The following is a 13,073-nucleotide window of genomic DNA, read 5'->3' as shown; positions in this document are numbered from 1 at the left end:
ATCTTAAACATTACATAATATTATCCACTTCCCAATATGTATATAATTGATACTAAGAGTTTTTAATGTTCTGACAAAAATTTAAAATGTCATGGAAAACTCAATTATCCCATTGAGACTGCTTTTCAGGATTTCAGCTAGCATGGTCTAGGGTATCACTATACACTCCAGGCAGTCCTTGAACTTACAGTCTCCATGCTTCGGCCTCCCCGAGTGCTGGGATTAGCGTGTACCCACCCCTGGCCTGGAGGTTCCTTTTACAGCGTCTGCAGGGTTGAACCCTGCAGATGCAGGACCACCTGTGTACTAATTACATTTCTAAAGCCAAGTTCCCTAAAATTATACAAAATAACAAAAAACAATTTTCTCCCAAGTATTAGATCAAATATACTTCACACTTAAATTTCATAATTTGAAACTCCCTTTCAAAACTCATTAAAAAGAGAGTATTAGTGTATAAATATGGTGACCTAGAATGATGGTAAATTGACAAAGGGTTGTCCCCGAGGACAATCTGATATTTATGAGAATTTATGGAGAATTCTCCTTCCTTCTGTGAGTGCCTTGCAGTCGGACTGAAGGCAGTGAGAGAACGTGGCTGTGCCACACACAGAGTCGGGCTCAGGCACATGGCTGTCTTAAGCCAGGAGTGGTAGATCTGCTAACGGAGACAGCTTCCGCTGACACCAGTGTTCCTGTCACGTTAGGGTGATTTTCTCCCCTCAAGCATGCTGGCTTGTTTTTATTCCAAGTGGAGAATCAAGGTTTTATTTGCTGACACATCAATTCTACCTTAGCCAACTCCCAGTATGTTATGGAGCCTGGAACAAGGGCTCTTCTAAGAAAACTAGAGATTGTGTGGTTTTTCATTTAATGACTGAGCAGCCTACATGACTACTCTGAAGAAATTAGTGGCCTCACGTGGATTAAATGAGCTTGCCTTTGCCTTCTTCCACAAATGTCACCACGTGACCAATATGGACAATCTAGCAAGTGACTTCCCAGGACAAAGAATTGGTCACCTTTCCCAAACAAGAAACAAAAAGATGATTCATTCATACACGCAAAGTGGCACACACACACACACACACACACACACACACACACACACACACACACACACACACAGAGTTAGTAAAAACTATCCCTACCTCTGGGTCATCATCGTCAAAGTCGTGGTATGTGGAATGATCTGGATTATTCACCTTGTCCAGCAACTCGATTGCCAAAGACCTCGTCAGAGGCTGTGTGACAAAGGGATGCTATAAAACACACAAAACACGTTAGACATCTGTTAAACATCTCAACCTGTGAAAGAAAACGAATGTTTCAAGGTAAAACAGTACCTGTAGCAGCTTTTCTGCAGTGGGTCTTTTTTTTGGATTTTTGGTAAGAGCCATCTTCACAAAATGATGGAAACTATTTGACCTAAGAAAGGTTGAAAATTAAGCTTCTGTATTTTAACTCTTGCTCGTATCGCTGTGAAAGTCAATAAACAAAGATACTTACCACTTCAACTTATCTTTTAATTTAGGAGGCTGGAAATTGCTTTTTGTCATTAGAAACAATGCCCTGAAAAACACATAAAACATTTTCACATTCTCAGGATGGAACACATTCCGATCTACTCCCAGCAAGGCTAAAGTGGATCCTGACACAGTAAAGAGCATCCGTTAGCACGGGGCTTATGCAGCCACACTGACCTCATTGGGTGAAGGTCAAACATGGGTGGCTGGAGCTCCGCCAGCTCGATGGCAGTGATGCCCACAGCCCAGAGGTCACACAGCTGATTGTACCCTCCTTTCCGCTCAACAGCCGCGACTTCTGGGGCCATCCTGCAGGAAAGAAGCCAGGACAGAAAAACCTTGTGTTTAGTATCTTTCCTTACTCTCTTTACCGGAGGCACACAGACTCACTAACAGCTAAACTAAATTCTGTTTAGTCCTTTGATGTCTGAAAGTAGATACACCATATTTAAAAGACCCACTTTCCCAGCTTCTTGAAGTCTCCTGTAAGAATCTCAGGCGGCCAGTGACTGCTTCGTCGGTTAGCTCCCCTGCAAAGTGTGAAAATTTCCCAGTCTGCCCCAGCTTTGTTCTCATCTGGAACACTTTTCCCCAAAATTCCATTAAAAAGGTTGTAACCAGCGGTGGTGACTTTCACACACTGCTTACAGCACTACCCTGCAGTCTAACCACTGTTCAGTTCACATTTACTATACACTTTCCAATGCTTTTACAAAGTTTACATTACACTAAGAGGAAAGTTATCAAAACGTGTGCCTCTTTTTCAAAGTGTTTTGTTCAGAGAGAAATTACAAATTTGGTAACTTTTTAGTTCCTTTTAGCTTTGCTACTGTTTTAGTCTAATTATACCTTGACTTGTTTGAATGATTAATTTTCAAATACACAAACTTTGAAATCTCAAACCAGTTTTGGAAACAACTGAGAAAAACATGGAACAGTTCAAAGAGAAATGAGTGTGTCTTACACGTGCACATTTGTTTCTAGCACGACCACAGGAGAGTCAGGTCAGTTACATTAAAGTAAAAACCACACAACTTTCAAAAATTTGGTCTTAAAAGCAATTTGATCTCAAAATCTCCCTCGTGGAAATTCAAATCACAATAAGAACAGTAAAATGTCGAGTGCTGGGTCTTAATCACTGACAACTAGAGTGTGGCCACAGGAGAGGGAAGCCCGGGAGGGCAGGGCAGCACTCGGTCCCTGAGCTCAGAGAGCATCAGCCCTTCCCCAGCAGTGACGATGTCCGGGTGGTGCTTCTCCTCCTTCCACCTAACTCCCACGTACCCACTCGCCTACGAGCTATGTTTCAGGTGTGCTGGCTACCACACGCATGCACGCACGCGCGCACACACACACAATCTGATGAACACTCTTATTACAAAGGTAAAAGACTAAGCGATGACCAGAATGGAAGTAAATGTTTTAGAAAAGTTGTTGAAGATAAGCTGATAAAGACAACCAGAAAAGCCTAACCACTAAGGTAACAGCATAAGAATCACAAAGTTCCGTGATGGTCCCACAAGGTGTCACTCCATATGCAAGACATCTGAAGAAGGGGCAGCAGAGCTACAGACAGCTCAGAGGAGTTGGCAGAGGTGATGTTTCTTGATGGTGGAGGTCTGTTTTATCTTGATGTTCATCTGCCACAGAACTATACACTGAATAAGAGTGACCATGTCAAAGGGAGGGAGGGAAGGCCTTGGCCTCCACCAAAGGCTGCTGAGTAAAGGCCAGCTCCACCACCACAGATGAGATGCCTAGGGGGCATTGACTACTAACTCTTTAATTTTCCTGCTTCAGCAGACTTTCCAGGCTAATCACTTTGCAAGAGAGATTCTATATTCTTAGATAAAGATGGGAAAGGCATGGTGCTAGACAGAGACAGAGAGCAGGAGTGATACCTCACCTAATCACAGCTTCACAAGCTCCAAGGTATTTCTCACTTTACAGCATTTAACCTCTGGAGCTGGAGGGAAAGATCAGTTCTCATCAGGAAACAGTAACTGAGCATGCGTACAGAATTAAATCTGTAGAGAATCCTGAGGTGTGTGTGTGCGTGTGTGTGTGGGGTATATGTGTGTAAATGCTTAAAGACAAACTGGGCAGAGAGTACGTGGAAAGGGTAATGGGTTGTCTTCAAATCCTTGCTCTTCTCTGAGAGCAAACCAGACGTGAAAAGCAGGATAAGGAGAAACATAAACACATAGCCTTTAAGGTTCTAGGAGACATACCTTACCTGGAGACAAGAGGGACTGAAAGGGAGTATGAAATCACACAGACGAGGGAAATCAAGGAGGCACATGAAGAGGACTCACAGCTGATGAGCCTCAGAGACTGCACCCATTGTTACACGCTAACAACGGTTAGGGTGAGGCTGGCTGAGGATAGGAATAGCAATGAAGGTCAGTAGTTAATCCTAGATTCCTGCTCTCACCCTCCGAGCCCCAAAAATCAGTCCTTCCTTGTTTGCACAGCATAAGGACAAGTAGGAATGACAGGATCACTCAGGAATTGTGTAGGTCTGTGGACAGAACATTGCCTGTCCACTTTGGGAACATTTAACCACCAGGCCCATATCTTGTCTTTCCTGCACACTGTGATGAGACTCTGCTTTGCTTTCGTATTCTGAGATAGGCTCAATTTGCTCCAGGCCGTCCTCAACCTCTCTGGCTGCAATGAGTCTCCTGCCTCAGTGTCCCCCAAAGTGGGGCTATAGATATAGACACCATACCCAGCTCTAGAGCTGGCTTGTAGCACCTTGCTCTTCAGTATGAACTAACATACAATGACTTTTAAACTTTTGAGGGAAGCCTCTATCATGCAAGTATGAACATAAAACACTGAGAAATTCCTGCAGAAATCTGGAGATTCTTTGACCCTCTTAACTCTGAAACACTGGCTGGCCTGCAACTTGCTCTGTAGACAGACCACCAGGCTAGCCCTGGACTCACAGAGATTCATCTCAATCTTGAACATAACATTTTTTTTTAAAGTGGAAGAAGTAGTTTGGAATGGGCCTTTTATCCCAGCACTTGGGAAGGAGAGGCAGGCAGATCTCTGTAAGTTCAAGACCAGCCTGGTGTACACAGTCAGTTTCGGGACAGCCAGAGCTACATAATGCAATCCCACCTAGAAGAAAAACAAGCAAACAAACAAAAAACAAAACAAAACAAAAACAAACCTCCAATTAAATGAAGTGGGGGAAAGTGAGAAAACTAGTGAGTTGATTCGAGTGGCCCAAGACTTAAGTTAAGACATCCCAGAGAGAGCAGGAAGAAATACAGCAGAGGAATGACCAAGTCAACCCTAGAGAAGTACTTCCCAGGATGGCCATGGAGAATGGGAAAGACGTTCATCTCTGAAATAAAGATCAAATGACAAGTATGAATGAATGAAGGTCAAAACCAAGCAACATATCTGGGATACAGAAATACCAGGAACCATCTTGGAATATGAAAATGAGGCATCACTACAGATGTGCACTACATTACAAGAAGCACACATCATGATGACTTCGCATGGCACCACAGAAGCTACACGGACAATGCTCAAATATTCTAACCTAGTGCTTTAAACCCAATCAAATGTGAAGCTGGAAATACCAAGCCCTACACTTTTTACCAGAAAGAAACTAAAACATGTTTCAAGGAAGGTAAAAGAAGAACACAAAGAAAGGAGCTCCCAGGGCAAAGCTCTGTTAGAGAGCTCCACAGACTGGGAGAGGATAGAAGAGTACAGAAGGGGCTACAGAGGGAGCACAGCTCGGGGGTGTAGCTTACTGTAGATGCTGGCCTGACATGCAGCTAAGTTCCTGTGTGCCCGCACATAAAGGACAGCCAGGCAGGCTTTACAGGCACAGAAGGTCATAGACACATCTTATGGACCTGGGCAATGGGAGGAGGAATGGGATGTCTGACAGGAGACTGAAAGAAGATTTAAGCAAATTAAAAACAAAAAGATTGAGGAAAACAGTGAAGAGTGAGTGATGGCAGACTCTACGGACTCAGCCAGAACACTGGAAGACAAGTGAACGAGGAGAAACCTTTTACAACAACGTCTACAAATGATGAGTGGTGCTAGACACAGCAAAAGGCAGGGCTGTAAGCTTTTGTTTTTAAATAAAAGCTGTTTTAGCTCTAGTTGACTTTAAAAAATTATATTTGATAGAGATAATTCAATATAAGAAATAATGTTCATCATGCTCCCAGCTTAAACCAAAACAAACCAAAACCTCAGTGCACAGCGGTGTACTGAGGGGTCAGACTGGAGCTGTCTGGGGAGGGGCAGCACTGAGCTGAAGGCTTGCCAAGGCTATGCAGCCTTAAACCCAAGGCAGCGCTGTTCCTGCCTACCACGCAGCCAGTGAGGCTGCCCAGCATACGTAAACCATGACTGCTAGGATGGTTTTCCTGTGATGGGAAAGGCTGCCTACAAGACAGGTACGGCCATAAGGAAGGTCTGAGGATCAGAGTACCAGGAGGAGGGTGAGGAACTGAACTGAGGCCGGCCTGCCATAGACATGCTTTTCACCACAGTCACGCAGGACAGCAGAGGCGTTGGAGGACCCCGCTTGCTGAGCATGTCTGAGGCCCTGCGTTCAATTTCTGCTAACACCAAAACCTGAAAAGTTTTCGAAAACTGTGAATAATGTAATAGTTAGAATATGGAAGTAGAAAAAGACAGATATAAAAACATCTACCGAAATACGAGTTAAGCATCAGGAAGCTAACAACTGCATAAAACTTTATAGACTTTTCTGTCTGTAGTACTTTTTGACCAAGTAATCCGTAAGAATACACACTTAAATTACTAAACTGGATGATCATCTTGTCTTCAACGGAAGATCTCTGGCTTTTTTTAAAAAAAGAAACATTATATATAATAATGACAGGATAATAAAAAAATTTAAGTTAAAATTTAAGTTAAAATTACCAATATGGGGTACCAATGAAGGACTTCCGTTTGGCAATTGTAGCTGTTATCTGTGCGGAAACTCCAAAATCAGCTATTTAAAAAATGAGAGAAAAAAAAATCACTTAAGATAATACCAAAAGTACCTTCTAATACTTATTTTTATCAATTTCACAAATAGGGAACAATCTCAAACATGTTACAGCTTCTAACTTTGATGGACTATTAAAATATCACAAAGTAGTGTGTAGCATAGCCAGATGGATCCCCATGTAATTCATATGGTTCAAACGATACTGAGACGAAAGAACTGATAAGAAACGACGGCCTTAGGAAAACTGAAACTGACACTGTATAACTTCTGTTTTGTAGGCCCTCTATTTCAGGGAGTCTTACCCTTCTAGTAAGACCTTTCAGTAGCTGTACATTCTGTTCACTCTCTGCCAGACAGACTGACACCTGCAGACTTAAATGGACATCTATCTAGCCTGAAACGACACAGGACACAACACCCCGGAGCCTGCCTTCTGCAGCACACTCTGCAGCGGAAGCCAGTGCTGACACGGCTGGGATTTGCTGCTGTTCCTCTAGTATGTTCAGGTCCAACACTCTGCAGTGTGCTTAACAGTTCTAAAGCATCCTGAGGGACAGGAAGGTAGGGAACAGTGCAGCAGACGCAGGTGCTCATGGAAAGTCGGATGCCGAGGGCACAGGGCTGTACAGAATAGGGTGAATCCTTTCTGCTTTTCTCACTCACAGGCTGTGTAGGAAAACTATCTTGTGTGTTAACACAGATAGATATTTTCGATCTGATTAGTCCTACAGTAGGATGTAGTTTAAAGCAGCTTTATCTGTCTGTCTGTACTGTGCGGCTGGGGACAGACCTAGTGCCCTGTACATTGGGAGCAAAGGCTCCCCCTGAGCTGACACCCTGAGCACTATTAGCATTTTTATAAAACAAATGACGATTTTGAAATTTGGTTTGTCATAAATAGTTCAAAATAATAATTGTTCCATATGTTACCACATTCTCATCACCATTTACAGTTACTTTATTGAACACATTTTTTTTTTTTAACACATACTAAGTCATTACTGGTTTTGCACTTTGTTTTAATCATACCCTGTAAGTTACTGTTTGAGGTAAAGCAACAGTTAGCATCTCAAATATACTCATATCAATAATAGTGTGATTGCTTTTTAAAGTTAAATATATATGCAGGACTTATGGAGTTACTGGATTTTTAATTTTTTGGTCCTCTCATTTCAATTTTGTACAGATTTTCTACTAGAAGCCCAATCTCTTGGTTTAGAGGTGAAAGGGTTACCAATGCATATTACTTCATGGTATCTGTAAAAATCTGTTTCTTGTGAAGTATGTTTATGCTTCTTTAGGGAAAGAAAAATCAGACAGAGAGTCTGGCTCAGCAATGATCTCCATTGACAAAACGGATATGCTGTCCCGAGGACCATCGAGGACCTGGGATGTGCACTCCCGGAAAACAAGCAAAACCCAAACCAAACCCAACTGCACTTTAGGAAAGACCTGCGCGTGTGGGTGCGTGTGGGGAATTCTGATTTACTTACCTAATTTCACATGACCGTTATCCGTTAGTAGGATGTTAGCGCCCTTCAAAGTGAGAACATTTTAGTTGAGTGGTAAACAGACATTTTATTAGGTGAGAATATAATAGGTTAACCATACACATAATAACCACAGCCTTAGACTTAGAAATACTCAACTTTAAAGATGTGTTCAATTAGAATGCTACATAATTGTAGGAAACACCGTTGTCCACTTCCTAGGTAATTTCACTGATGTGCTCCTTCCCTTTAAAAGGGCTCCTTGCTAACATGGTATGAATGCTAACACATTTCCTAAACGCCATTTCCTGGTTGATGACATACCGCTGCTACATTAGAATGTTATTTTAAACTAGTGCTTCAATGGGTCTGATTATACTTTAAACTTGATTACTATATTTCCCATCCTTAAAAGCTCTTTTTCTGGAACTCACCAGTGCTGGCATGTGACTGCCCTGCTTCTTGGTACCCTAATGGTTTCTTTGTCAAGAGTTTAAGTCAGCCAATCACTAGCTGTGGGTTCATAACCACCCCCTGCAACATTTAAATGAGGAAGACAAAGTAGGCAGCTCTTTAATCCAAGGTGATGGTGTGATGACAGCTTGAGGAAATGTTCTTGGACTCCCCTACTCTAACCAACAGGAGACAGAGTAGAAGGGAAGCAAAGGAGAATTCTAAACCCTAGAATGCCATCCATGAAATGGAGCTACACCATGCATAATACCCCTGCCTACGGGATCATGGGAAAGGGAGAGATGTTAAGGGGTCATATCAGGGCTTTTACTGTACCCCTCTCCCTAGCCAGACTTCTGCTGAAGTCTTGCTATGTTCTATCCCCGTCAGGTCCATTCTCGTAACTTCTGCCGTCACACATACACATCACAGCTCCTGACCCATCTGTTCTTCCCTCTCCCCATCCCTGTCTCTGAGAGACGACTGACTGACAGTCAGAGTACAGTGACAAGCAGGTTGTCTTCCTGTATGCAGGTGAGAAAGAAGAGGAAAAAGGATTATCCCTGGCCCAACAAAGAAAGGCTCAACTTCAGGCAGGACACTGAAGACCAAGTATGGGAAGGAAGTCCTCTGAAAGCTGAGGATATTTAAGCAGAGGTCTCGATGAAGTGAGGATGGGCAGCCACACTGAAATCCGGGACGAGGACATCCTAGGAAGAAGGAACAGCAAACACGAAGGCCTAGAACCACGAAGACCTTAAAACATTTCCAATGACAGAAAATTCAGTGTGGCTGAGCCACACTGAGTAAAGCAGAGAGAAGGCCTGGGTGGTGTGGACCCTGCCGGCCATGGTCCACGCACCTGCAGTTCTCAGTGCCCACCACAGGGAAGGAGAGGAGCTGACGAGCAGGGCAGCCACGTGCTCTGGCTGTCAAATGCAGTGGAACTGTAGAAGCACTCAAGAACAGAAGCCATGAGACCAGGAAGAAGGCTACCAGAGAGAGCATGAGAAGGCTTACACAAGGGCAGAGGCTATGCAGATGGTCAGAATTTACTCAAACTAAAGTCTGACTCGAGTCCTTGCACAACAGAGCACAAAACTACCCAGACAAGTTTATGACCCATGAAACCTTCTCACTAATACAACACAGATTTTTGTGGTCTCAGACTTCACTTCACATGTTTGTTCATACTTTCTTTCAGTTTGGAGAACATGCCATTCTTTATTTTTGACAAAACCTACCAGTCCTTCCCAGTCACATATGGCTACCCTGACCTCCCCAGAAGCTCATTTACCTTTGAAGCACAAACCCTCCCCTTTGCCTTTGAAATGGCTTACAGAGAATACCTGCGTGTCCACTTACATCCCATGGAGCAGTGAGTGTGTGGGCATACGAGCATTCTCTGAGGACAGAGGCCAGGGCTTGCATCAGGGATGAGGAAAGCAACATGAACCACCTACCCCCACAGAGGGCTAAGAGGTATTACGCTACAAAAACTTAAGAAAATAAAAGAGGGAGAGAATTGTACTAAGGAAGCAAACAAAGAAGGGAGAAAAAAATAAATGAAAGAAAGAACCATTTTGATTGAAGAGCACAGTGTCCTTAGAAACACCACCAGGAGTCTTGACTGAGCTAACCCCAGCTTGTCCAGAGGATACTGCACTCTTCCAGGAACCAAAGAGGAGAGAGAGTACAGAAGGTGTAAGGGTTGCACTTAGCCTCCTTGGTACATTACTAACGACATCTTACATCACCATGTAAGATACATTTCCTTAGGAGAGACAAACTTAGTAGAGGATACGGTAAGCACATAAGTTACTGATTTTATGGATGCTATTGAGCTAATTTGTGTCTGATCCATAGTTACAAATGAGCTTTAAAAAACCTATTAAAGCTTAATCCAGCCAGGTGTGGTAGTGCTTGTGAATTATAATTCCAGCTCTCAGGAGATGGAGGCAAAGGGAGCAGGAATTCAAGTGTATTCTCAATGACACGGTGAGTCTGAGGACAGCCTGACCTATGTCTCAAAACACCCCCAAACCAAAACTAAATGAGCGACTCCAAACTCACCATTGCAACCCCACACTTTAAGACATTGTGTGTGATCCTGACTCAACAACGCTACTTAAAATATGCAGTGAAACTTATCATAGCTCACTCGTGTTTATTACTGTAATATACTTCAGGTGGCAAACTCATCAAGTAGCATAATCACAAGAAGTCTGCTCAGTGATTAATCTAGAGAATTTAAAAGTGATAAACAGGTTATTTAAAAGAGAAAAACAGGCCGATAATATAATGTATACCTTTATATCTCTGTGCATTTTTCCTTTACTGTGAAGGTAATACAATCCCTAGAGTTTCAAAAAAAAAAAATAGAAAAATAAGCAAGATTTATCACACAGCACACCGAATAGTAGTCATTATTTTATTTACTCTACAGAAAACCAAGTAGTAAGAATCAACTCATTATAATGAAGGGTTATAGTAGATAAAAGAGTCAAGAGAAAGCTAAAGAAAGCTCAGGCAGAACTACTGATATTTCTAAAATAACATTTAGTAAACTCTGGAAATATTTTGAATTTGTAAAGTGTACATCTCACTAAAATCAGAATAAATTTCAATTCTTCTGATGTTACTGAACTATTAGCCCTTCTTTGTCATTAAGAGGAATATACAGACCCAGAGTGCTGATTTCTAGGTTATACTTTATACTTTATAGTATTTCATTGTAAACGCAGCCTGGATTTATAGCGATTTTTAAATGTACTAAGGACCAGATATAGGTTGGCACAGAGCACATGTGTGAGGTCATGGGTTCAACCCTAGCACCACAAAAATAAAATACACCTAAGTAGAATAGTAAAACTGTATTATAGTTTTCAAACTAGATTATCTTGTCCCTTAACAGTAATGTCTAGTAAGTAAACATTTAGCAAAGAATAGTGGCTTAAATCTGACTTGCCTGTAGTGTTTCTCTGCTAACATATGCAATCTGCAGCTCTGAAAGGGGGCCAGTTACTATAAGAGAAGAAGAAAGTTACGGTTAGCAGGATTAAGCAACATGTTTTCCAGTAAATGACCAAGTTTATAAATCCCACTAAGAATAGACTCAACATACCTGATGCCAAAAAGGCAGAGATCTTATTGTGACTCTTTTTAAATGTGATATACTCACTGTCTCCAGTTTAGAACAGTGCCTGTCATGTTTGTAAAAAACTGAGAAACTAAAATGATTATATTTTTATTTTATACCTTGCTAGTCTGATATTCATAGATAAAAAGTTTGGTCTATAATCTGTAGAATACATGATCTTCAACTTACAATGGGTTATGTTCTAGATAAATCCATTTTACATTGACAATATTTTAGGTCAAAAATGAATTTCATGTGTCAACATGTGACATCACAGCTAGGCAGCACTGGACACCATGAAGGATCAGTTGTTTATCCCAGGGTCTCGTTGCCCAGTGGGATCTGCAGCATGCTACTACCATCTAATAATATAAGCTAGAGTACATACACTCTCACTGCACATGGTTAGACCAGTAGCCTGCTAGAAGTTCACATTCGAAACTTGGCATACAGTATGTACCGAGTGTATAAGCCTTCCACGCCACTGCTAAGACAAAAGTCTGTAAGTTGAGCCATTGTAGGTCTACATGTACTACACTCACAAATGAGCAAAAACAAACTCAGCACACACGATTCTGAAACATGTCCCTTCACGATCACAGACATTTTCCTACAGCAATATACATGCCTTAATTTTTTAACAATAGTTGTATGCAGATTGCACTGGTATCACCATGTGCTGTTTTAAGACTGTGGAAAGAAGAGGCCCTCTCTTGTCTCCTCCAGGAGCTCCTGTTCTAGCTTGGGCTGGCCCCAACTCTGTAATGGGGAGAGAGAAACCCAGCAAGAGCAACGGGTGTTAAACACAATACACCCTGGAGAAGAGCTGAAGCATCTTCAGCAGAGGCCACCGCAGTTCATCTCCCATATACAAAATGCCCATGGGAGAAAAGTTGCAAACCCTCCATACAGACAGAGTTCGGCTGAGAATTCCAGCTGACTGCTGTTTCCCTGGTCAGTTTCTGCTCGGTGTTGGTTACGTCTCCAGTTTGATGGTGCTGTCTTTGCTCTGTCATCAGGCTACCCAAGGCCTTCCTGTTGGATGCTGTAAAATCATGATTTGATGGTGTGCTATCTTCTTGAAGTTTATCTCCTACTTGCTACCTGTCCTTTTACTTTTGCTTGCTATATACTTAATGACTTCACTCACTAAGACCGAAGGATGGCTGTCATAGATCAGTCGCTGGATGTATAGAACTACACAGTTATTTCCTGTGTGTGCATTTGCTATGGCTTGAATATATTCTCCTCTAGAATGCATATATATAAAGCAACTCTGGTCTCACCATGATAGATGTCCTGTAAAGAGCCACCTCCACAAAATTCCATGCAAATCCAAAGTTTATCTCGCCTGTGAAGAGAGAAGCCGCGCATTACGTCTGTGATTAAAATGTTCTGTGATAGCATCTTATGTGCTATGACACTGCACAGCTGCAATGCAGTGCCCTACCTTCTTAAAA

General features: G+C 42.2%; 1 protein-coding gene across 1 annotated transcript in view; it reads right to left on the bottom strand.

Moving 5' to 3' along the window:
- Map4k3 (mitogen-activated protein kinase kinase kinase kinase 3) overlaps nt 1-13,073 on the bottom strand; it is a 169,128-nt gene that overhangs the window by 60,972 nt on the left and 95,083 nt on the right. Inside the window, 9 exon segments of the mRNA XM_032908817.1 lie at nt 1,152-1,262; nt 1,347-1,428; nt 1,510-1,572; nt 1,704-1,835; nt 6,459-6,531; nt 8,025-8,067; nt 10,784-10,831; nt 11,443-11,498; nt 12,900-12,964. Coding sequence (XP_032764708.1) covers nt 1,152-1,262; nt 1,347-1,428; nt 1,510-1,572; nt 1,704-1,835; nt 6,459-6,531; nt 8,025-8,067; nt 10,784-10,831; nt 11,443-11,498; nt 12,900-12,964 — 673 coding nt within the window.

This window comes from Rattus rattus, chromosome 7, assembly GCF_011064425.1.
Source record: "Rattus rattus isolate New Zealand chromosome 7, Rrattus_CSIRO_v1, whole genome shotgun sequence".
NCBI lineage: Eukaryota > Metazoa > Chordata > Mammalia > Rodentia > Muridae > Rattus > Rattus rattus.
This window is presented reverse-complemented; position numbering and strand designations above follow the sequence as displayed.